Below are 26,384 nucleotides of genomic sequence, written 5' to 3'. Positions count from 1 at the left end.
CCACATGTATTATGTCGCAATGTATTTGTAACAAGGTGGATAAAGTGCACAATAGCACAGCTCATTAGCATTAAAGGCCTACTGAAATGCGATTTTCTTATTTAAACGGGGATAGCAGGTCCATTCTATGTGTCATACTTGATCATTTCGCGATATTGCCATATTTTTGCTGAAAGGATTTAGTAGAGAACATCGACGATAAAGTTCGCAACTTTTGGTGACTGATAAAAAAGTAGCAGACGAGTAGCGCGACGTCACAGGTTGTGTAGCTCCTCACATTTGCACATTGTTTACAATCATGGCCACCAGCAGCGAGAGCGATTCGGACCGAGAAAGTGATGATTTCCCCATTAATTTGAGCGAGGATGAGAGGTTCGTTGATGAGGATAGTGAGAGTGAAGGACTAGAGGGCAGTGGGAGCGATTCAGATAGGGAAGATGCTGTGAGAGGCGGGTGGGACATGATATTTAGCTGGGAATGACTAAAACAGTAAATAAACACAAGACATATATATACTCTATTAGCCACAACACAACCAGGCTTATATTTAATATGCCACAAATTAATCCCGCATAACAAACACCTCCCCCCTCCCGTCCATATAACCCGCCAATACAACTCAAACACCTGCACAACACACTCGATCCCACAGCCCAAAGTACCTTTCACCTCCCCAAAGTTCATACAGCACATATATTTCCCCAAAGTCCCCAAAGTTACGTACGTGACATGCATATAGCGGCACGCACGTACGGGCAAGCGATCAAATGTTTGGAAGCCGCAGCTGCATGCGTACCACGGTACCGCGTCTGCATATCCAACTCAAAGTCCTCCTGGTAAGAGTCTCTGTTGTCCCAGTTCTCCACAGGCCAATGGTAAAGCTTGACTGTCATCTTTTGGGAATGTAAACAATGAAACACCGGCTGTGTTTGTGTTGCTGCAGTCGGCTTCAATACACCGCTTCCCACCTACAGCTTTCTTCTTTGCTGTCTCCATTGTTCATTGAACAAATTGCAAAAGATTCACCAACACAGATGTCCAGAATACTGTGGAATTTTGCGATGAAAACAGACGACTTAATAGCTGGCCACCATGCTGTCCCAAAATGTCCTCTACAATCCGTGACGTCACGTGCCGGCGTCATCATACCGAGACGTTTTCAGCAGGATATTTCGCGCAAAATTTAAAATTGCACTTTAGTAAGCTAACCCGGCCGTATTGGCATGTGTTGCAATGTTAAGATTTCATCATTGATATATAAACTATCAGACTGCGTGGTCGGTAGTACTGGGTTTCAGTAGGCCTTTAACACTACAGGCACACAAAACGGCGTGTCACCAGAAGGGCTTACTATGCATGAAAAATGGCGTCAACTTAAGTTCAGGTGAGGTTGATCAACTTAACAATCAGCCCATCCAGGAATTAGGTCCATAAAGTTCAGTAAGTCCCGTCGAATACCACCGTTATCATATTTCTAGAAAACCAGGACAAACAGCAAGTTATCGACTCTTGACTTTAAGATTCTAATTCCTCCCGGCAGCTGCGTAAACAGTCCTCCATTGCATGCAGTAAGCAAGGTTACGTCACTTCAGGAGATATTGACTGCTAACTTCCATTAGAGAGGCGGAATTTTGGATGCATTTCTCGTTTTGGGTCCGCTTAGATTGTGCTGCTTTTGCTAATCTTGTAAAATGGACGAGCTGAACACGCACATGACGAGTGTGTTTGCGGCCAAAACACACAAGGAGAGAGTGACAATAACCAACCGTGGTTTCCTCTGTGGGAGGAAGTGAAACAGGAGCATGTGTTTGCATGGAAGAACATACGCACACTATACATTTCGTCTTCTGGAATCTTTCTTTCCTCTGTTTTCAGTCCAAAAAGTGCTATATTATTGTACATATAAAACACTGTGTTGCTTCAATGAGCTTTTTTATTAGAAGAAATCGTACATTTTTGAAAAAGACTTCTTTCTCTGCAACAGTTTGAACCTGCTCTATTCTTGTATTAAGTAAAGTCAAATAAAATCCATCCATCCACTTTCTACCGCTTGTCCCTTTTGGGGTCGCGGGGGGTACTGGAGCCTATCTCAGTCGCATTCGGGCGGTAGGCGGGGTACACCCTGGACAAGTCGCCACCTCATCGCAGGGCCAACACAGATAGACAGACAACATAAAGTTGTTTAAAATCAAATATTGGAAAAAAAAAAGAAAAAAGAAAGGGATATGTTTTTGGTGTATTTCAAAAATAATAAATTAAAATAAAATATGTGAATAAATGTTGAAATCGTTTTAAAAAATCTATTTTCCAGCTAAAATGGTGCTATATTTTATGTAAAATGTAATGTAGTTATTTTTGAAAGGTGCTACAGCACAGACCTTTATTTTAAATTTAATTAATTCAAATAAAGTAATAAAAGCTAAATAATAAAATATTAACATTGTGGAAAAGGATAATCAACTTGGGACTTGTACTGTATATATATTTTTTAAATGGACATTTTTCCAGCTTACACACACTTAAAAAAAAAACAAAAAACTAAATTAGTTGGATAAAATGTATTTAATATATATATAAAACATTTAAATAAATAAAGTAATTGCAAAATTGCTAGGAAATTAGACACATTGTAAAAGGTACTATTTCCCAGAAACAGTGTGGACACACGCTAAATGTTGTAATCGTTTTAAAATCTATTTTCCAGCTAAAATGGTGCTATATTTTATGTAAAATATAATGTTGTTATTTTTGAAAGGTGCAACAGCACAGACCTTTATTTTAAATTGAATTAATTCAAGTAAAGTAATAAAAACTAAATAATAAAATATTAACATTGTGGAAAAGGATAATCAACTTGGGACTTGTACTGTATATATATTTTTTAAATGGACAATTTTCCAGCTCTGCGATGAGATGCGACTTGTCCAGGGTGTACCCCGCCTTTCGCCCGATTGTAGCTGAGATAGGCTCCAGCGCCCCCCGCGACCCCGAAGGGAATAAGCGGTAGAAAATGAATGAATGAATGAATTTTCCAGCTTACACGCACTTTAAAAAAAACCCAACTAAATTAGTTTGATAAAATGTATTTAATATATATATATATATATATATATATATATATATAAAATTAAAATAAATAAAGTAATTGCAAAACTGCTAGGAAATTAGACACATTGTAAAAGGTACTATTTCCTAGAAACAGTGTGGACACTTGCTAAATGTTATAATTGTTTTAAAAATCTATTATCTAGCTAAAAATGGTGCTATATTTTATGTAAAATATAATGTAGTTATTTTTGAAAGGTCCAACAGCACAGACCTTTATTTTAAATTGAATTAATTCAAATAAAGTAATAAAAACTAAAGAATAAAATAATAAAATTGCGGAAAAGTATAATCAACCTGGGACTTGTGCTGTATATATACATCTTTAAAAATGGACAATTTTCCAGCTCACACGCACTTTTGGAAAAAATTTAAAAAAAAATTTGTTGAATAAAATGTATTTAATATTCCAAAAAATAACAAAGTAATTGCAAAATTGCTAGGACATGAGACGTCTACATTGTAAAAGGTACTATTTCCCAGGAACAGTGTGGACACGCGCTATTCTTTTATTAAATAAAGTCAAACAAAAAAAGTCGTAAAGTGAAATAAAATTAAATATTGGTAAAAAATGTTTTGAAAGGGATGATTTTCAATAGTGCGATTTTTTTTTTAATGTATTTAAAAAATAAAGTACAATAAAACATGTAAATTAAAAATTAATAATTACAAAAATGTGTGTGCGGGGAAGCAAATTTACTACGTGCAATCTGAAAAAAGTAATTTTCCAGCTTGAAATATGCTGTGTTTTGTTTTAGACGAAACAACGTTTCATACGCTTTAACGAGGAAACAGTGCGTGCATGCTCTATTTTAGATACAATTAATTAAAGTAATATAAACTTAAGTGAAATATTAAATAATAAAATAATACGAAAATGAAGAAATGACTAAGAACTTATTCAAAAAAAAATCTTACATACATAATTGAAAAAAGTATTTCTTAATTACTTACATAAAATCCGTTCAATATTAACAAACACCTTTGAATAAATGGAAAAGGTTCAAGGAAATCAAACACGGTATTATTCCCCTCTAACACATACTAAATAATAAAATAATATGAAAATGGAGAAAGAACTAAGAACTTATTAAAAAAAATGGATTTTTCAGCTTACATGCTTAATTGAAAAAAGTACATCTTAATTACTTACATAAAATCCATTCAATATTAACAAAAACATTTGAATGAATGGAAAAGTTTCAAGTAAATCAAACACGATATTGTTCCCCTCTAACACAGAAAACAATAATAATTGCACAAATATGGTGGGTAAATTATGTATAACAATTTATACAAATTCTGAGAGGGCATGCTCTATATATTTTTGTTTTATAAAATTAAGTAAAATAAAAATAGTTTTCAAATTAAAATGAAATTAGTGCAACACAGATTAATATTTTACCCCAGAAAAATTTACCTGTAACCCAAAATGGTTTGGGAAAGCCTGGCCAAGGATTAGAATGTACTTCATGAAACTAATGATAACGTGTCAAGCTACTTGACTGCTGAGAAGTCTGAACAGTGCATGTGCTGCGCTCCTTTCTAAACTCTGTTGAATTTTAGGGCAACCAATTAACCTCACTTGGACACATTTAAAAGTAGCAGATAACTTATAGAAGAAGTCATTCTATTTATAACTTTCTAAGTACAAACATGAGTACAAATCAAGCCTGCCCTAAAGAAGAGGACGCTACCTCATTGCATCATTCAAAATGCCCAACTCAATCCACATGTCAACAAATATTATGAATATGAATATTTAGTCCCAGTGTGTTGTGTTCTTCCAGGGCGATCCACTCCCTGCGTCGCTGGTCGACCTGGTGAGGAACTCTCCTATCTCCTCTGTGGACGAGCTGAAGATGCTGTTGCAGCACCAGGCCGGAGCAATAGGTACTGATACTCACTCTCATCTGCCTCATCGCCACGGCGACGCAGTCTGAGAAAACAGTCGTGCGTACGTCGCTTGCTGGTTTGATGAAAAATAAATGAACGCCTTCCTGCTAAGTGAAACTAAGTCACGCATGCATTTTTAATTTGTGATCCTTTGATCGTTGCTAATGCGATGTAGATAAAGCGGTGACATAAGAGTGACGCAGAGAGGAACGTATAGGCAAAAACGAGACAGGATAACTCGCATCTTACTTGACGGGTCTGGAAAATATATGATACATTTACAAACCCTGTTTCCATATGAGTTGGGAAATTGTGTTAGATGTAAAAATAAACGGAATACAATGATTTGCAAATCATTTTCAACCCATATTCAGTTGAATATGCTACAAAGACAACATATTTGATGGTCGAACTGATAAACTTTTTTTTTTTGCAAATAATCATTAACTTTAGAATTTGATGCCAGCAACACGTGACAAAGAAGTTGGGAAAGGTGGCAATAAATACTGATAAAGTTGAGGAATGCTCATCAAACACTTATTTGGAATATCCCACAGGTGAACAGGCAAATTGGGAACAGGTGGGTGCCATGATTGGGTATAAAAGTAGATTCCATGAAATGCTCAGTCATTCACAAACAAGGATGGGGCGAGGGTCACCACTTTGAACAGTTTAAGAAAAACCTTTCTCAACCAGCTATTGCAAGGAATTGAGGGATTTCACCATCTACGGTCCGTAATATCATCAAAGGGTTCAGAGAATCTGGAGAAATCACTGCACGTAAGCAGCTAAGCCCGTGACCTTCGATCCCTCAGGCTATACTGCATCAACAAGCGACATCAGTGTGTAAAGAATATCACCACATGGGCTCAGGAACACTTCAGAAACCCACTGTCAGTAACTACAGTTGGTCGCTACATCTGTAAGTGCAAGTTAAAACTCTCCTATGCAAGGCGAATACCGTTTATCAACAACACCCAGAAACGCCGTCGGCTTCGCTGGGCCTGAGCTCATCTAAGATGGACTGATACAAAGTGGAAAAGTGTTCTGTGGTCTGACGAGTCCATATTTCAAATTGTTTTTGTAAACTGTGGACGTCGTGTCCTCCGGACCAAAGAGGAAAAGAACCATCCGGATTGTTATAGGCGCAAAGTTGAAAAGCCAGCATGTGTGATGGTATGGGGGTGTATTAGTGCCCAAGACATGGGTAACTTACACATCTGTGAAGGCGCCATTAATGCTGAAAGGTACATACAGGTTTTAGAGCAACATACTGTATGTTGCCATCCAAGCAACGTTACCATGGACGCCCCTGCTTATTTCAGCAAGACAATGCCAAGCCACGTGTTACATCAACGTGGCTTCATAGTAAAAGAGTGCGGGTACTAGACTGGCCTGCCTGTAGTCCAGACCTGTCTCCCATTGAAAATGTGTGGCGCATTATGAAGCCTAAAATACCACAACGGAGACCTACGGACTGTTGAACAACTTAAGCTGTACATCAAACAAGAATGGGAAAGAATTCCACCTGAGAAGCTTCAAAAATGTGTCTCCTCAGTTCCCAAACGTTTCCTCAGTGTTGTTAAAAGGAAAGGCCATGACACACAGTGGTGAACATGCCCTTTCCCAACTACTTTGGCACGTGTTGCAGCCATGAAATTCTAAGTTCATTATTATTTGCAAAAAAAAAATAAAGTTTATGAGTTTGAACATCAAATATCTTGTCTTTGTAGTGCATTCATTTGAATATGGGTTGAAAAGGATTTGCCAATCATTGTATTCCGTTTATATTTACATCTAACACAATTTCCCAACTCATATGGAAACGGGGTTTGTAGTTTTTTGTTGTGCGTTTTCATTTTGCAACCAACTTCCTTATTTTACAGGTCATTCAACATACTCGTTATTTGCCTTCAAGGTTGTGAGCACATGAGCTACTCCGCAGCTCGTTTAGGCAGCCAAATCGTCAGGCCTGAATTTTTTGTGCCTTCCACTGATTGCTTCTATAAGTACTCAATTGCTTCCATTTAGAGCGATCTCTTAACTGTCCAATAAGGTGCATACTTCCTGTTAGAGCTCCGCTGCAGCCTGTTTAGGCAGCTAAATATTTGGGCCTGCATTACTTGCACCCTCAGCTGGTTGCTGCAAGTTGTCAACTGCTTATGTTAAAATCCATCGACTTCCACATGATCACCAAAACTCTTTACTGTCAATATATGTTTTTCACGGTTTAATCTAGTCTGCAGCTCGTTTAGGCAGACAAAAAATTCTGGTCTAAAAAACTTGTGTCTTCAGTTCATGGCTTCCAAGTACTTGCCTGCTTCCATTAAGATCCATCAAGTTCCACACAATCAACAAAACTCCTTTCAATAAACAGATAGTACTTTCTGTTCGATCTAGTCTGCAACCTGTTTAGGCAACAAAATAGTCAGGCTTGCATTACTTGTGCCTTCTGCTGGTTGCTGCCAAGTTGTAAACTGCTCCCATTAAGATCCATCAAGTTACACAATCAAGTTACTCTTAACTGTCAAAATATGGCTTTGCTTCCTGTCTGATCTATTCTGCAGCTCCTTTAGGCAGATAAAAAGTCGGGCCTGAACAACTTGTGTCTTTTGCTGGTTGCTGCCGAGTACTTAACTGTCAACTGCTTACGTTAAAATCCATCAACTTCCACATAATCACCAAAACTCTTAACTGTCAAAATGTGGCTTTTACGGTTTAATCTAGTCTGCAGCTCATTTAGGCAGACATAAAAACGGGTCTAAATAATTTGTGTCCTCAGCTCATCGTTTCCAAGTACTTGCCTGCTTCCATTTAGATACATCAAGTTCCACATAATGAACAGCACTCCTGTCAGAAAACAGATAGTACTTCCTGTTCGATCTAGTCTGCAGCTTGTTTAGGCAGACACAAAGTCAGGCCTGGACAACCTCTGCCTTCTGCTGGTTGCTGCCAAGTACTTGACTGCTTCCATTTAAATCCTTCTAGTTCCACACAATCAACAACACTCCTGTCAAAAAACAGATAATATTTCATGTTCGATATTGTCTGCAGCCTGTTAAGGCAGCGAAATAGTCGGGCCTGAATTACTTGTACCCACTGCTGGTTGCTGCCAAGTACATAACTGCTTCCAATTCGATCCATCGAGTTCCACACAATCAACAACACTCCTGTCAAAAAACAGCTGGTACTTCCTGTTCAATCTTCTCTGCAGTCTGTTTAGGCAACAAAATAGTTAGGCCTGAATTATTTGCACCCACTGTTGGTTGCTGCCAAGTTGTCAAATGCTTCCATTAACATCCATCAAGTTCCACATGATCAACAAAACTCTTAACTGTCAAAATATGGCTAAGACATCCTGTTTGATCTACCCTCCAGCTCGTTTAGGCAGACAAAGAATCGGGCCTGAACAACTTGTGTCCTCTGCTGGTTGCTGCCAAGTACTCAATTGCTTTCATTAAGATTCATCAAGTTCCACACAATCAACAATACTTCTGTCAATAAACAGATAATACTTCCTGTTCGATCTAATCTGCAGCCTGTTTAGGCAACAATCTAGTCGGGCCTGAATTACTTGTGCCTTCTGCTGGTTGCCGCCAAGTTGTCAACGGCTTTCATTAGGATCCATCAAGTTACATACAGTATGATCAACAAAAAATGGATTATACTTTCTGTTTAATCTAGTCTACAACTCGTTTAGGCAGACAAAAAGCTGGGCCTGAATAACTTTTGTCCTCTGCTGGTTGCTGCCAAGTACTCAACGGCTTCCATTTAAATCTATCAAGTTCCACACAATCAACAATAATCCTGTCAAAACCAGCTAGTATTTCCTGTTTGATCTTGTCTGCAGCCTGTCTAGGCAACACAATAGTTGGGCCTGATCTACTTGTGCCTTCTCCTGGTTGCTGCCAAGTTGTCAACGGCGTCCGTTAAGATGCATCAAGTTCCACACAATCAACAATGCTCCTGTCAAAAAACAGCTCGTACTTTCTGTTTGATCTTGTCTGCAGCCTTTTTAGGCAACAAAATAGTCAGGCGTGAATTAGTTCTGCCTTCTGCTGGTTGCTGCCAAGTTGTCAACCGCTTCTAGTAACATCAGTCAAGTTCCACATGATCAACACAACCCTTAACTGTCAAAATATGGCTAAGACATCCTGTTTGATCTAGTCTGTGGCTCGTTTAGGCAAACAAAAAGTCGGGCCTGAATAATTTATGTCCCCAGCTCAATGCTGCCAATTACTCAACTGCTTCCATTAAGATCCTTGAAGTTCCACACAATCAACAAAACCCCTTTCCAAAAACAGCGAGTACTTCCTGTTTAATCTAGACTGCAGCCTGTTGAGGCAGAGAACCAGCTGGGTCTGAATTGCTTGTTACTTGTTGTTATTAAGTGGTGAATTGTCTTGGTTTCAAGAAAACAATGTAGTGAATATACAACATGAGTTTGTTACTACGACTGTTGGATCGATGAAGTTCCACGTAGGGTTGTATGGTAGACTGGTATTGGTATAGTACCGCGATACTAATGAATCATATTCGGTACTATACCGCCTCTAAAAAGTACCGGTCCCCCACTACTACTAAAGCTACTTCTAAATCACTAATCCTCGTCGCCATGGCAACAAATAAAGTACGTTTCTTACAAGTATCATCCCTGGAAGGACGAGGAATAGCTAAACATGCTTCACTACACACCGTAGCTCACCGGCGTCACAATGTAAACAAACGGCATTGGTGGATCTACACCTGACATCCACTGTAATGATACCAAGGACAGGGGCGAATCTAGTCGATACTACTATGATTACGTCGATATTTTTTAGCATCACAAAATCTTTGTACGTTTAAAAAAAATGTATATTATAAATAATAAATAAATAATGATAAATGGGTTGTACTTGTATAGCGCTTTTCTACCTTCAAGGTACTCAAAGCGCTTTGACACTACTTCCACATTTACCCATTCACACACACATTCACACACTGATGGAGGGAGCTGCCATGCAAGGCGCTAACCAGCACCCATCAGGAGCAAGGGTGAAGTGTCTTGCTCAGGACACAACGGACATGACGAGGTTGGTACTATGTGGGGATTGAACCAGGGACCCTCGGGTCGCGCACGGCCACTCTTCCACTGCGCCACGCCGTCCCTATAAACTTATAAACTCAGGAAATACGTCCCTGTACACGAGGACTTTTGAATATGACCAATGTATGATCCTGTAACTACTTGGTATCGGATTGATACCTAAATTTGTGGTATCTTCCAAAACTAATGCAAAGTATCCAAACAGCAGAAGAATAAGTGATTATTACATTTTAACAGAAGTGTAGATAGAGTATGTTAAAAGAGAAAGTAAGCAGATATTAACAGTAAATGAACAAGTAGATTAATAATTCATTTTCTACCACTTGTCCTTGATAATTTTGACAAAATAATAGAATGATAAATGACACAATATGTTACTGCATATGTCAGCAGACTAATTAGGAGAATTTGTTTGCTTACTTACTACTAAAAGACAAGTTGTCTTGTTTGTTCGCTATTTTATTTAAGGACAAAATTGCAATAAGTAACATATGTTTTAGGGATGTCGTCCGATATTATCGGCCGATAAATGCTTTAAAATGTAATATCGGGAATTATCGGTATTGGTTTCAAAATTATTGGTATCGGTTTCAAAAAGTAAAATGTATGACTCTTTAAAATGCCGCTGTGTACACGAACGTAGAGAGGAGTACAGAGCGCCAATAAACCTTAATAGCACTGCCTTTGCGTGCCGGCCCAGTCACATAATATCTACGGCTTTTCACACACACAAGTGAATGCAATCACACTTGGTCAACAGCCATACAGGTCACACTGAGGGTGGCCGTATAAACAACTTTAACACTGTTACAAATATGCGCCACACTGTGAACCCACACCAAACAAGAATGACAAACACATTTCGGGAGAACATCCGCACCGTAACACAACATAAACACAACAGAACAAATACCCAGAACCCCTTGCAGCACTAACTCTTCCGGGACGCTACAATATACACCCCCCCAACCCCGCCCACCTCAACCTCAACCTTCTCATGCTCTCTCAGGGAGAGCATGTCCCAATTTCCAAGCTGCTGTTTTAAGGCATGTTAAAAATATAAAATAATGCACTTTGTGACTTCAATAATAAATAAATATGGCAGTGCCATGTTGGCATTTTTTTCCCATAACTTGAGTTGATTTATTTTGGAAAACCTTGTTACATTGTTTAATGCATCCAGCGGGGCATCACAACAAAATTAGGTATAATAATGTGTTAATTCCACGACTGTATATATCGATATCGGTTGATATCGGAATCGGTAATTAAGAGTTAGGCAATATCGGAATATAGGATATCGGCAAAAAAGCCATTATCGGACATCTCTAATATGTTTAATGTACTTTAAGATTTTTTGTTAAAATAAAGCCAATAATGCAATTTTTTGTGGTGCCCTTTATTTCGAAAAGTATCATATTGGTATCGGTACAACATTAGTTTCACGTATCAACAAAAGTCCTGTAGTATGTTGCATTGTTTTCTGCATATAAAACTATATTGTGTTCCATAAAAAGTGTTTTGTGTTCACAATTTTGGTTGTCTCTCACAGAATTTGTGTGATTCGGTTGGGAAACGGACCCTTTGGGAGGGATTAGTAACAATTTTTCCCAATCCCCAATGTCATAATTTACTGAATTATGGCAAAAGATGGACTTAAAGTGTGCGTTTAACACATACAAAGACAGTCTCTACTTTCACAGAACTCTAACTCGTGCTCTAACTTTGACACAATTAACCAAATTAAATTAAGAGAAGAAAGGAACCAGTCAAGCAAAGCTGAGATAATTGCAAAGATTAAAAAAAAAATTATGAAAACAACTTCACGGACTAATTGGAAGCTGCTAAACATCAGGCACTTCATTAAAGACAATATTAAAGAAATAACCCAGGATAACCTTTTTCATTCACACTTAGGGACATTAAAACGAAAGAGCACATTATAAAATGGCGACACATGCGAGTGCAAACACAGACACACACACACATGTGGGCTATATTTAACAGCTCATATCTCCCCTCAGCAGTATTCTTGACAGCGCTGAGACGAATTGTGGCAAAAAATAGCCCGATTGTTTCAGCGGGAGGCGTAAAAAAAAAAAAAAAGGCTTCCTTTGTGCAGTGAACAATGAGCCGTTCAAGCTCGTAAAAGTCTGCTTTTTTACCCGCAAAAAATGACAAAATGTATCTTTATGTGTAGAAGAAGAGGAGGATGACGAAAACACAAATCCAACCCAAAGACGACACATCAGAAGTATCGGTAGGTTCTCCTTCTTCTTCTTCTACTGTGGCTCCTTCCACTCTGTCGTCGCTACCATGAACCGTCTCTCTGCTGCTCCCCCTAGAGGAGGCCGAGGTCGCCCAGCAGGCGGCGTGCAAGGTTCGGACGGAGGTGATGGAGGTGACGCGGTCCATGTTGGACCGGCGCAACGCCAACTTCATGCTGTGGCCGCCCTGCGTGGAGGTGCAGCGATGTTCGGGCTGCTGCAACACCAGGATGCTGCAGTGCGTGCCCACCGTCACCTCCAGCAGATACCTGCAGGTAAAGCCCACACCAGGACCGCCGGACCAGTGGAGAACTTAGTCTCTGGCCTGGTCACCTGTCAATCACAAGGCAACCAGTACACTAATGGCTACGAAAACCTTGAAAAAGTAACTTTGGTAACAAATTAGTATGGGGAACATATTCTGAGTAACAAAGACTTAATTTAGAGTTATTTGGACAGTAGGGGAACATATAAGGCAGTGGTTCTTAACCTGGGTTCGATCGAACCCTAGGGGTTCGGTGAGTCGGCCTCAGGGGTTTGGCGGAGCCTCCGCCGCAGAGGTCAGGACACGCCCGACTAATCGTGTAAATAAAAACTTCTCCTTATCGACGTATTATGGATACCCCCAAACAATGTTCCCTCTAATTTTCCATATGCGTGAGCAAACATAAAAACTCCTTGAGCATTCAGTGGAGCACGTGTGAGCGACGTCAGACGTGCACATGCACTGTGGCCACACCTGCAGCACATCTGTCCCAAACCTGACTAAATAACAAGTTAAATGTTTTATTATTATAATCAAATGACAGCAGTCATTTCCATGATATTATTTTCTAATATAAGTGTTTTGGCCCACTTACAATGACAATAACAAAAAATATTGTTTTTCATGAGCTGTGCACTAGTATTGTATGTCTGGGTGGGGGTCCTGCTTTGGAAATAATGTGTACCCCTTTCAGATATCGCATTTCGTTCCCACTAAAACATTCACATGTTGCACAATGAGATGTAAACATGGGAACATGTGTACATTCCTGTAACTTTCTGTTTGTAAAATATATCTGTATTAGTATTTATTTAATATAATAACATCATTTCATGATTATTATTTCTAAATTAAGATTAAATTAAGAAAAAAACATTTTATTTTTAACTAGAGAAGGGTTTGGCGAATGCGCATATGAAACTGGTGGGGTTCAGTACCTCCAACAAGGTTAACTGGGTTAGGGTTAGAGGGTTAGGGTCAGGGTTAGAGGGTTAGGCTTATAATAAGGCCATGCCGAATAAGGCATTAATAAGTACTTAATAATGACTAGTTAAGAGCCAATATGTTACTAATTTGCATGTTAATAAGCAACTAATTAATGGTGAATATGTTCCCCATACTAAAGTGTTACCATGTTTTTTTTACTGGTGCACAAAATGAATCGTGCATGAACATCACCTTGTTCAAACAACAAAACCAACACAGTGCATAAACTCACAACAAATTACACACCTGCAAATCAGTCTGACTTCTGCTGTTGCCGTATCCGTAATACGCCGATAGGGAGAAGTTTTTATTTACACGATGAGTCGGGTGTGTCTTGACCTCCGCCGAACCCCTGAGCCTGACTCACCGAACCCCGAGGGTTACATCGTACCCAGGTTAAGAACCACTGCTCCATTTACATTTTGTGACTTGAATATTAACCAAGTTAAAGTTAAAGTCCCAACGATAGTCACACACACACACACTAGGTGTGGTGAAATTATCCTCTGCATTTGACCTATCCCCATGTTCACCCCCTGGGAGGTGAGGGGAGCAGTGAGCAGCAGCGGTGGCCGCGCTCAGGAATCATTTGGTGATTTAACCCCCAGTTCCAACTCTTGATGCCAAGTGCCAAGCAGGGAGGTAATGAGTCCCATTTTTATAGTCTTTGGTATGACTCGGCTGGGGTTTGAACTCACGACCTTCGAGTCTCAGGGCGGACACTAACCACAAGGCCACTGAGCGGTATTAGTGATATTGTTATTATAAGTGCTAACGCAAACTAACTATTTATAGTGACGACGTGATCATCGAGTGGTCTGCTGCTTCCTGTAAGTTTATTCTAGATCATAAATCATGCATCTCACCTGGACAGAAGAAGTCTGAGGACGTAGTCCGAAAACTTGGTACAATTTAACAGCCATTTAGGACCACTGATAGTCACACACACACACACACACACTAGGTGTGGTGAAATTACCTTCTGCATTTGAGCCATCCCCTTGTTTAACCCCCTGAGAGGTGTAGGGAGCAGTGAGAAGCAGCGGTGGCCGCACTCGGGAATCATTTTGGTGATTTAACCCCCGATTCCAACCCTTATTTAATGCAAGAGTAATGTTTAATGTTTATGCACAATGTTTTGTTTTCCAAGCCTATACCGATACATATAACTTTATGATTCTTAAGATAACCGATAACTTATTTTGTATACATTTAAAATTATGTAGTCTTTGTAAACCTTTGTTTGCGACTGGCTTTGGGGCAGCTTTCTTTGGCAGCAGAAGTCTTCATAGCAGTGGTCCCCAAACTACGGCCTGTGGGCCAGATACGGCCCGCCAGTGTCCAAAATCCGGCCCACGGGTAGTCCCGGGTAAAAAAAAAAAAAAATTTTTAATTAAAAAAATATTTTTTTATTTTTTTTATCTGTCTTTTCTACCCCATCCATCAATCCATTTTCTACCGCTTGTTACTCTCGGGGTCTCCGAGCCGCTCAGACCAATCATATTGTCTAAAAATAAATTTTCCCACCGATAACGCAAACCGGCAAGTGCGCGCTGTTTCAGTCAATTAGTGCACGAGGGAAAAAAATGGTGAAATCGTTGGGGAAACGTAAAATAGACTCCGAGTGTAGAGTTTTTAAACATCAGTGGACATATGACTTATTTTTATTTAGTGTAAGGAAAAGGAAAAGGCAGTTTGTCTAATCTGCAATGCAATATATATATATATATATATATATATATATATATATATATATATATATATATATATATATATATATATATATATATATATATACATACATATATATATATATATATATATATACATATACATATATATATATATACATATATATATATATACACAAATATATATATATATATATTTACATACATATATATATATACACACACATATATACACACATATATATATATATATATATATATATACATATATATATACACACACATATATATATATATATATATATATATATACATATATATATACACACACATATATATATATATATATATATATATGTATATATACATATACATATATATCTATATACACATATATATATATATATATATATATATATATATATATATATATATATATATATATATATATATATATATATATATATATAGGCCGGGTCCCGGGCAAATTTTTTTAACCCAATGCGGCCCCCGAGTCAAAAAGTTTGGGGACCCCTGCTTTATAGGCTTTCAAAACACCATTGTAGTGATGCTGATAAGGTTTGATGTGTCAGGGCGCAATGGGTTTTTTTTTTTTCCCCTCCTCGCAGAATGTTTGTAGAACGTTCGGTGCAAATAGCTAAAAGTCTTCCTCCCACACAATCGATGCCATGTTTGTTTACTTGGAGCTCAGGAGAAGTTTACGAGAGCACCAGCAGGAGAAAAGAAGCGCTTCATTTACTCACCCTAAGCCCACCAACAGTACATTACGACTAGTAATCTTGCCTCGTTGGGGAGTGCTTCTTTTGATGTTGGCTTTTTTGTGGTTATTGGAGCAATTTATTTTTATTTTTTTATGTTTCGGATTTATCGGTTTGATGTCATAATTCCTTGGCCCGTTAGTTATTTGTCCAATATGTATCATGCATCCCTGTGACATTTACATCTTCTGATTGCCATATTTAATGCAGGAGTAATGTTTAATAATACAGTACTGCATATATCAAATTAATGTTTAATAATACAGTACTGTATATATCAAAGTCATGTTTAATAATACAGCACTGTATATATCAAAGTAATGTTTAATAATACAGCACTGTTTATGCCGGGGGTGTCCAAACTTTTTCCACCAAATAAAAATTAAAGAAGGTGGAGGTCCACTTGACAGATTTTGCACATTAAAGGGGTTAAAATCATTTCAATCAGTACACACTAAGCTATTAAAAACATCTTAGCTTTAGTGTTTTAGGTGACAAAGCTAACAGTTATTAGTGTTACACCTAATATATCGCAGTGATAATGAATTAATTCAATATTGAAAACATATCGAGGGCCAATAAAAACTGTCACCTGATGAAACAGTTTTTTGGTAGATTTAAAAAGTGTTGTTTCACAAAACACTACAAAAGACATCTTTCTCAGGAGGATATGATGAAATAATGGTGTGTTAATTTTTGTATTTTTTCCAATTGTATGGTGTCCCGCTTCAAATGCTCTTGCGTGAAATATATAGTTCGGCCAATGGGCCGCAGGTTGCAGAATGTGAGTGTTTTGTTAAAAAACAAACAAAAAAAAACTACGGGGGCCGAAAGGGGCAAACGCGCTGCAAAGTCCAAAACACATGCAAACCGCCAAAAGACATACAAGTTAAAACATCACATTGCAAATGATTTGCCATGCCAAGATTTATATTTTATTTCTAGAAATGTCCCTAGTTTTAAGAGCTATTTACCTATTTTTCATCATTGGCTGTACACATAAATCGTAATTTTAGCCCGAATAATTATATTTTGTCTATTCTAGTTCAAAAATGTTAAAATTGATGTTAGTTTTCTCCACATAATATTGTTTAAAGATTCTGCAACACCATGAGGATGCTTAATTTAAGAATTGCAAGTTGAATAACGCTTGTCTTCAGAAGCCATCCATCTATCCATCTTCCTCTGCTTGGTCGCGGGGGCAGCAACCTAAGCAGAGAAGCCCAGACTCTCCCTCTTCCCAGCTATTTTGTCCAGTTCCTCCTTGGGGATCCCGAGGCAATTCTAGGCCAGCTGGGAGACATAGTCTTTGTTTTCAGAATTAAATACTTATTTCTATTTTAAAAGTCCTGCTACTTTCTAGGTATACAAATCTTAATTTAGTATGTCTTATGGAATTAAATTAACTAGCTGCATGGACAGATCATTTCACTAGTTTTTTAGTATTTCTTTCCTAAAATCTAGTCTTTTTATTAGAGATGTCCGATAATATCGGACTGCCGATATTATCGACCGATAAATGCTTTAAAATCACATAATATCTATGGCTTTTCACACACACACAAGTGAATGCAACGCATACTCGGTCAACAGCCATACAGGTCACACTGAGGGTGGCCGTATAAACAACTTTAACACTGTTACAAATATGCGCCACACTGTGAACCCACACCAAACAAGAATGACAAACACATTTCGGGAGAACATCCGCACCGTAATACAACATAAACACAACAGAACAAATACCCAGAACCCCTTGCAGCACTAACTCTTCCGGGACGCTACAATATACACCCCCCACAACCCCCCCCCACCTCAACCTCCTAATGCTCTCTCAGGAAGAGCATATCCCAAATTCCAAGCTGCTGTTTTGAGGCATGTTAAAAAAAAAAAAAAAGCACTTTGTGACTTCAATAATAAATATGGCAGTGCCATGTTGGCATTTTGTTCCATAACTTGAGTTGATTTATTTTGGAAAACCTTGTTACATTGTTTAATGCATCCAGCGGGGCATCACAACACAATTAGGCATAACAATGTGTTAATTCCACAACTGTATATATCGGTATCGGTTGATATCGGAATCGGTAATTAAGAGTTGGACAATATCGAAATATCGGATATCGGCAAAAAAGCCATTATCGGACATCTCTACTTTTTATCTAAAGTTTTTTTGCAGTGCATAACAAAAATGCAGAGCAAACGCAGAAATGCACACAAACACCAAAAAACACATGCAACTTGAAATACGCAACAACATCCAAGGTAGGGCTTACTTCCTAGTGACATGCTAACTATGGAGGGCCAAATAGGACACAAATAAATAGATAAATGTTTAAATAATTACTTATGAGTCATTGATGTAATAATGTCATGACCTGAGGGGTCATGTCTCATATTATGTTTGTTGTGGTTCTCCTATGTTTGAGTCTAGTTCTCTTCCAGCGCGTTTTCCCTTTGTTTACCTTTCTTGTTGCCTTGGACACTAAATGTACACACCAGTCTTCAGTTTATGATTAGTCGTCCCACCTGTCTCCTTAGTTAATCACTCCCCTTTAAATTATTTTTTCTTGTTTTTGCCTTGCTTAGTAGTTTTTTGCCTTGCCAGGGACTTTCATGTTTGTTTTTCTGATCCACACTATCCTAGCATCTTAGATTTGCCTCGCTTTGTGAAATCAAAGTTGATTTGTACCTGCACGCCGCTCCTGCCGCTTCCTGCTTGTTCTTCGGACTGGGTCAGAACTAGGGGTGTAACGGTACACAAAAATTTCGGGTTCAGAGGTCACGGTTTGGTTCATTTTCGGTACAGTAGGAAAACAACAAAATACAAATTTTTTGGTTATTTAATTACCAAATTTGTAAACAATGGCATTATCCTTTTAACATTGGGAACACTATAATAATTCTGCCCACGTTAATCAACATTAAACTGCCTCAAGTTGTTGCTCAGATTAAATAAAATGATAAAACTTTTCATATAAAAAGTGCAACATTAAACAGTTTCAAGTCAACTCATCATGCTTAATTTATTACAGCATTTGGGAAGCCTGTAGTTGATTTTTATCACACACACACACACACACACACGCACACACACACACCGCACAATAAGCTAACACACACACACGCCGCACAATGAGCTAACACACACACACACACACCGCAAAATGAGCTAACGTTACGCTAAAAGCTAATTAGCCTGGACTGCGAGCGAGCTGAGCTGCAGTTTGTTTCTAGAAGGTCAACGGGCTCATAGTAATGTTACTAGTAGTTGACTGGAAGGTGTTTATTATACTTTGGGGAGAGTCCGCAGCCTGATGATTACCTGCTAAACACCTATCTGCTAACTCCACCGCAGAAGCACTGAATCCATGCGCTCTGAATACGCACTGCTGATTGGTTAGAACTTTAGCGGTAACAGCCAATCAGATGGTTGTGTGGGTGGGACATTGCTGGGTGCTGTGTAGAGTACTGACAGAGACAGAGGCAGAAGAAGCGGAGCAGCTTGTTAAGACTTTAGCTTAGGCGGCTACTTCATATGTTCGTGTGGAAACTCGTTCGGTACACCTCCGAACCGAACCGGAACCCCCGTACTGAAACGGTTCAATACAAATACACGTACCGTTAAACTCCTTGTCAGAACACAACCATAACAGCAATGCGAGCCCAAGAACGCAACAATTAAATCATCACATGGCGCATTTGCAAACAGCTAAAATGATGTACAAAGCAAACTATAACCTGCTACCCAATAATGTACAACCATTCTTATCAACAAAAGAGGATAAATATACCGTATTTTTCGGACTATAAGTCGCAGTTTTTTTCATAAATTGGCCGTGCTCCAGTGCGACTTATATATGTTTTTTTCCTTCTTTATTATGCATTTTCGGCAGGTGCGACTTATACTCCGGTGCGACTTATACTCCAAAAATACGGTAACCTTAGAGGAAAACCTAATTTAAATCATTTGTATTGCTCGTACAACACTTAAAACTTTTAGTATATCAGTATGTGGAATTAAATTATGGAACAGATTAACCAAAGAAATCAAACAAAGCACCAATATTATTCCGTTTAAGACATGGTTTAAACTACAAGTTGTCAGGACTTGGACTATGGCGTGGTTTGTTCTCCCTTGGTGCAAATGAACATTTGGACCAGACATGGCGTGAAGGTGAAGACATGATTTATTTAAACACTATAACTACAAAAAGAACAAACTAAAGGCGCGCACAAGGCGGAAGTACAAACTTGACAAATGAAACCAATACTTGCACGTGGGCAAAAAAACTAAGGACATGAACAAAAGTTGTTAACTGTGGTATGAATAGAAACAACTTACTTGGACATGGCATGAAGTGCGTAGAGGTAAACAAAGTGTGAAGCAGAGAGTCAGGGGTATGATGTCGCTAGACAGACAGCCTGGCAACTGGAAGCTTAAATAATAGTGACATGATTAAAGACAGGTGCGTGAGTCGTGAGGGCAGGTGAAAACTAATGGGTTGCTATGGTGACAAACAAGAGTGCACAATGAGTCCAAACGTGGAACAGGTGAAACTAATGGGTAACTATGGAAACAAGACAAGGGAGTGAAAAGCCAGAAACTCAAGAGTCCAATAACTAAACAAAACATGACTAAAACAAAACATGATTACACAGACATGACACAAGTGTTCACAAAGTACACAGAACAAGAATTATGATGAATATCTTGAACCCTTTTTTTTTTTTTTTTTTTTTTTTTTTTTTATTGAGACAAAGATCATTTATGTATTTAATATTTGTTTACTTACTATGGTATATTATTTGTTTATTATTTATTTGTTTACTGCTATGTTACAGAGAACAAAAACATTGCTATGGTATGAAAAGGGTAAGGATTAAATAAGCTGATTGATTGATCGATTGAGACTTTTATTAGTAGATTGCACAGTACAGTACATATTCCGTACAATTGACCACTAAATGGTAACACCCGAATAAGTTTTTCTACTTGTTTAAGTCGGGGTCCACGTAAATCAATTCATGCTTCTTCCTACTCCTTTTCGGACGTGCTGTCATGAAACAACTGGAAATATGTGATGAATTCTATTCTATTGTATGCATGTTCGAAATAAACTGAAACTGAACTGAACATGGTGAAATAATGAAAAAGTAATTACATATTTTAATCGAGTAATTAAATAATGACATTTAATTTGACATTGAATAAATAAATGACATGTATTTACACATGTATGTATTTAATTCCAATTATAATTAATTAATGACACATTTAAGTATTCAAAGATTTGTTTATCTATTTATTTAATTTTGCCCAATTTGGACCTCCACAGTTAACGTCCGGTTGTATCATATTGTGTTTTCCGTACATTGCATGTGTTTGGGGGATTTGTGTGTGTTTTGGACATTGCTTTGTGTTTTGTGAGGGTGATACGTTTTAGAGGCTTGCGCGTTTTTTGGACTTTGCAGCGCGTTTGGCCCCATAAAAAATAAATAATTTTTTTTTTTTAAAAACGCACGTGTGGACATTGGCTTAGTGTGAATGCAAACAATTGGAATCGACTCTCCGGTGAAATTTTTTACACTCTCATTTTTACTGAGATTATACAAACAAGATAGGGCATGTGAACTTTTGAGCTTTACAGATGCCGCCGGGCACATTTTGTTATTCCTCAATACTGCCATTTTTTTCTGCGTTGATACTCTTATAGAGGAGCTACTTGGAATAAAAAAACGCCAATAAAGGGTCCAAGTCTGCTCTGGAGTGCCAAGAAGATGTTCATGAAGGCAATTCCTCAATAAGTGGAAAATGACACCTGGCAGGAAGCCACCACATTTCCCAAGCGTTATCAGCTTGTCTGGAAACGTCCTCATGCCAATGTGAGGGGACTTGTTGCGCAACATATTCTAACGTGTGTGTGTGTGTGTGTGTGTGTGCAGGTGATAAAGATCCAGTACGTCAACAGGAAGGCCCACTACGACAAAGCCATCATCTCGGTGGAAGACCACGTGGCCTGCAGGTGTCAGCCCTCCTCCTCCTCGTCTTCCCTTTCCGTCGCTCGCTCGCCCAACCCTCCCCCCGTCCAGCCCCTGCCCCGGTCACCCAAGCCCCCCAACTCCAAAGCCGACCTCCATCGCCACGACGACCTGAAGCGCAACCAGCGTCCCTACAACAGCGAGGAGCAGGAGTCGCCGGCGAGGCAATGGCCGCAGGGGAGCTACACGCAACTGGTGCACTGGACGCAGCCCAGGGTGCACCACTCCTATGTCAGCTGGTCGTCGGACGCCCGGGTGGAGCACGGCGTCGTGGGAAGCCCTCCGCCGGTGGGCCCGGGGAGCGGGCATGACGTCAGCCGGGAGGAAATCGGTGGCGACGGGCGTCGCCAGCAGAGCCACGGCCACAGGAGTTCGGAGGACTTGAGGACGCAATACTGGCTCGACGCCCCGCAGTCGGACAGCGCCTCCCCACCTGGCGACCCGACCCCCTCCCCGCCGACCCCTTCCCCTTCCTCCTTCCCCGTTTCCACCAATCTAAGCGACTCGGCGAGCAGCCAACCGCGTGTGGAGGCCACGCCCACACATGCTCAGACTCTGACAGAGCGTCGCACAGGAAGTAGGAGTGAGGAAAGTGGTGAGCCGGCCAATGAGGGAGAGGCCAAAGACTTTAGACTGGTTAATGGAGGAGGTCACATGACGGAAGAGGAGAGGAGGCAGAAGGTTCTGGAGGTGGTTCAAGGGGAACTGGACCGTCCTCATCCTCCTCAGCAAAGCCCAAAGCCAGGTAAGCATCAACATTCATACATGCTTCAATAGTCTTATAGATGCCTCCCTACACGTGCCCAATAGCTATAATTAACTTGACATTTTGCTTAAATAAATGCCTGGTACTCTCTTCAGTTGAGTAGTTAAGCCAATACATCTTCTATATCTAACAGTAGTACTTCTAAGCATACACTAAATGTTTTTCTTGCCTAAATTGGAGAAATGTCTTTTACTGTACTGCCTTACTGAACTGATAGAACATTGCTTTAATATTTCAGCATTTTCATTTTGAATATGGGTCAAGCCCCTCCCCCAAAATCCTAAAGAAAAAAACACTCCATATCTACCATTGCTCATAATGTAACTCAAAAGGTAAATTCACATTACAAATGATATTGTGTCTATGCATCTTTATGTGTTTATTATGAAGTAATATATTACTAAATATGTTTACTAAATGTGTTTATTATGAAGTAATATATTACTAAATATTCCACTTATATTATTAAATAATTATATATATATATATATATATATATATATACATATATATATATATATATATACATATATATATATATGTATATATATATATATATATATATATATATACGTATATGTATGTATATTACTAAATAATATAGCACTTATGTTATTATATAATATTATAATATGATATGGTTGTATTTATAATGCATTAAAAAAGCGGTCTTTAAAAAAAAAAAAAACTATACAATGCTTAGGAAAATTATATTAAAAAAATCTAGTTTCATTACGTTCACCTAATAATATAAAGAAATAATAATATAAAGACAATAAAAATGTATTCAAATAGATATGACAATGTCTGGAGAAAATGTGGGTAAATACTAAAAAGCAGAAGCTGAACTGAAATGCTGACGCAACTGTAGATGACTTAGTCCAGGAATGTAGAACTGGTTTTCCTTGAGGGCCACATGGCAGTTATGGCTGCCATCAGAGGGTCGCTTGTAACAGTGAATAATGTATGAATATGCCTCTGGAGTTTATTATTAATTATATACATTGTTTTAAGTAGACTGTCCATTTTACAGTAAAAACATTACATTTACAAAATGTTACTGTAAAATATAGTATTGTTTTTTTTAAAAAACATTTTACAGTAAATGGCAAAACCACTGTTTTTTTTTTGGGGGGGGGGGGAAGCTGGCAGCTTAGTTGCCAGAATTTTTGTGTTAAATTGACATTGTTTTTTACAACATTATATTGTCAATAGAAAAACAGTACAAGTTATTATTTTATTCTTGCAACTTAGCTGCCATTTGTTCTACCGTTAAAACAAATGTACCGTTTTTCCATTTACAGTAATAAAACAACAACCATAGATTTTACAGTGAAAAACTGGCAGCTCAGTCAACACAATTTTGATGCAAAAAGAGTATAATTTTTTTTATTTTATTTACAGTAATATGCTGTCAAGAACAACGTACAATGTATTGGCATTTTTATTAATTTGATGGGTAGTTTGCTGTAAAGTTAAGTATTTTTATTTAGACAAAAACTTGTTTGGAAAGAATGATAATATGAAACGATTGTCACACACACACACTAGGTGTGCATGTGACCCATCACCCTTGATCACCCCCTGGGAGGTGAGGGGAGCAGTGAGCAGCAGCGGTGGCCGCGCCCGGGCATCATTTTTGGTGATTTAACCCCCAATTCCAACCCTTGATGCTGAGTGTCTTTGATTGATTGATTGAGACTTTTATTAGTAGATTGCACAGTACAGTACATATTCCGTACAATTGACCACTAAATGGTAACACCCAAATACGTTTTTCAACTTGTTTAAGTCGGGGTCCACGTTAATCAATTCATGGTAAATTAATAAATAAATAAAGTCAAGCAGGGAGGTAATGGGTCCCATTTGTATAGTCTTCGGTACGACTCTATACTGTAATAGTTCTTACAATATTGGATACTATTAAAGGTATGCAATTTTAAGCAGTGCATATATTTTGTCTGTCAAAATGAAAAAAATCAATTACATTTAGTGAGAAAATATTAAATACTTTATTGACACATATCATTTCCAAGGTGTTTGCGGGCCAGATAAAAGGATGTTGCGGGCCTTGAGTTTGACACCTGTGACTTAGTCAGTCATAGTTTATGATTAGCATGGAGTGAAAAAACATTTGAAAAATTCAACATTGTTTTATTTTTATTTTTCAACAATGTCTCCACACTTCTAAATAACCGGGAAATGTATGGAATGAACCCAGCAACAATTGCTGGCAGCTCTCGCTGCTAACATGCTAACAGTTAGCATAGTTGTAAAGTACTACCAAGTAACAAAATCAATACATTTTAGGTGTTAACAGCCAAAAGTAGCTGTAATGAGAATATAAAACATTAGCATGCTAACGTAGGAACCGTGCGCATACGTGCAACGAAATCTATGATTTTAGGTTTAAGTGTACAAAATGAGTTAAAATGTTAGTATAAAAATTTAGCAAGCTAATAGTAGCATGTTATCATAGGAACAGTTAGCATACTTGCAATTCAGCACCTAGTAATGCAATGTATGATTTATAGGTTCAATTGTAAAAGAAATAGTTAACATGTTAGGATAAAACATTAGCTTGCTAAAATGTGACTACTAATATTGGAACAGTAAAAGTGAAAGTGAAAGATAGCGTCAAATGGGTATTTGCAAAAATATATATATATACAGTCGTGGTCAAAAGTTTACATACACTTGTAAAGAACATAATGTCATGGCTGTCTTGAGTTTTGCAATAATTTCTACAACTCTTATTTTTTTGTGATAGAGTGATTGGAGCACATACTTGTTGGTCACAAAAAACATTCATGAAGTTTGGTTCTTTTATGAATTTATTATGGGTCTACTGAAAATGTGACCAAATCTGCTGGGTCAAAAGTATACATATAGCAACGTTAATATTTGGTTACATGTCCCTTGGCAAGTTTCACTGCAATAAGGCGCTTTTGGTAGCCATCCACAAGCTTCTGGTTGAATTGTTCACCACTCTTGACAAAATTGGTGCAGTTCAGCTACATTTGTTGGTTTTCTGACATGGACTTGTTTCTTCCGCATTGTCCACACGTTTAAGTCAGGACTTTGGGAAGGCCATTCTAAAACCTTAATTCTAGCCTGATTTAGCCATTCCTTTACCACTTTTGACTTTCCTGTTGGAACACCCAACTGCGCCCAAGACCCAAGAACCAACACCAAACAAGAATGACAAACACATTTCGGGAGAACATCCGCACCGTAACACAACATAAACACAACAGAACAAATACCCAGAATCCCTTGCAGCACTAACTCTTCCGGGAGGCTACAATATACAGGGAGAGCATGTCCCAAATTCCAAGATGCTGTTTTGAGGCATGTTAAAAAAAAAAAAGCACTTTGTGACTTCAATAATAAATATGGCAGTGCCATGTTGGCATTTTTTTCCATAACTTGAGTTGATTTATTTTGGAAAACCTTGTTACATTGTTTAATGCATCCAGCGGGGCATCACAACAAAA

At 38.3% G+C, this 26,384-nt stretch overlaps 1 protein-coding gene across 1 annotated transcript in view; it reads left to right on the top strand.

Annotated features, from left to right (window-relative positions):
• Nucleotides 1-26,384, top strand: part of pdgfba (platelet-derived growth factor beta polypeptide a) — a 65,384-nt gene that overhangs the window by 34,241 nt on the left and 4,759 nt on the right. Inside the window, exons 2-5 of the mRNA XM_061983869.1 lie at nt 4,896-4,998; nt 12,291-12,350; nt 12,436-12,632; nt 22,026-22,866. Coding sequence (XP_061839853.1) covers nt 4,896-4,998; nt 12,291-12,350; nt 12,436-12,632; nt 22,026-22,866 — 1,201 coding nt within the window. The remainder of the gene's footprint in view (nt 1-4,895; nt 4,999-12,290; nt 12,351-12,435; nt 12,633-22,025; nt 22,867-26,384) is intronic.

The sequence above is a fragment of the Nerophis lumbriciformis genome, linkage group LG25, assembly GCF_033978685.3.
Source record: "Nerophis lumbriciformis linkage group LG25, RoL_Nlum_v2.1, whole genome shotgun sequence".
Lineage (NCBI taxonomy): Eukaryota > Metazoa > Chordata > Actinopteri > Syngnathiformes > Syngnathidae > Nerophis > Nerophis lumbriciformis.
Note: the sequence above shows the minus strand (reverse complement) of the source record. Positions and strands in the feature narration are given on the sequence as shown.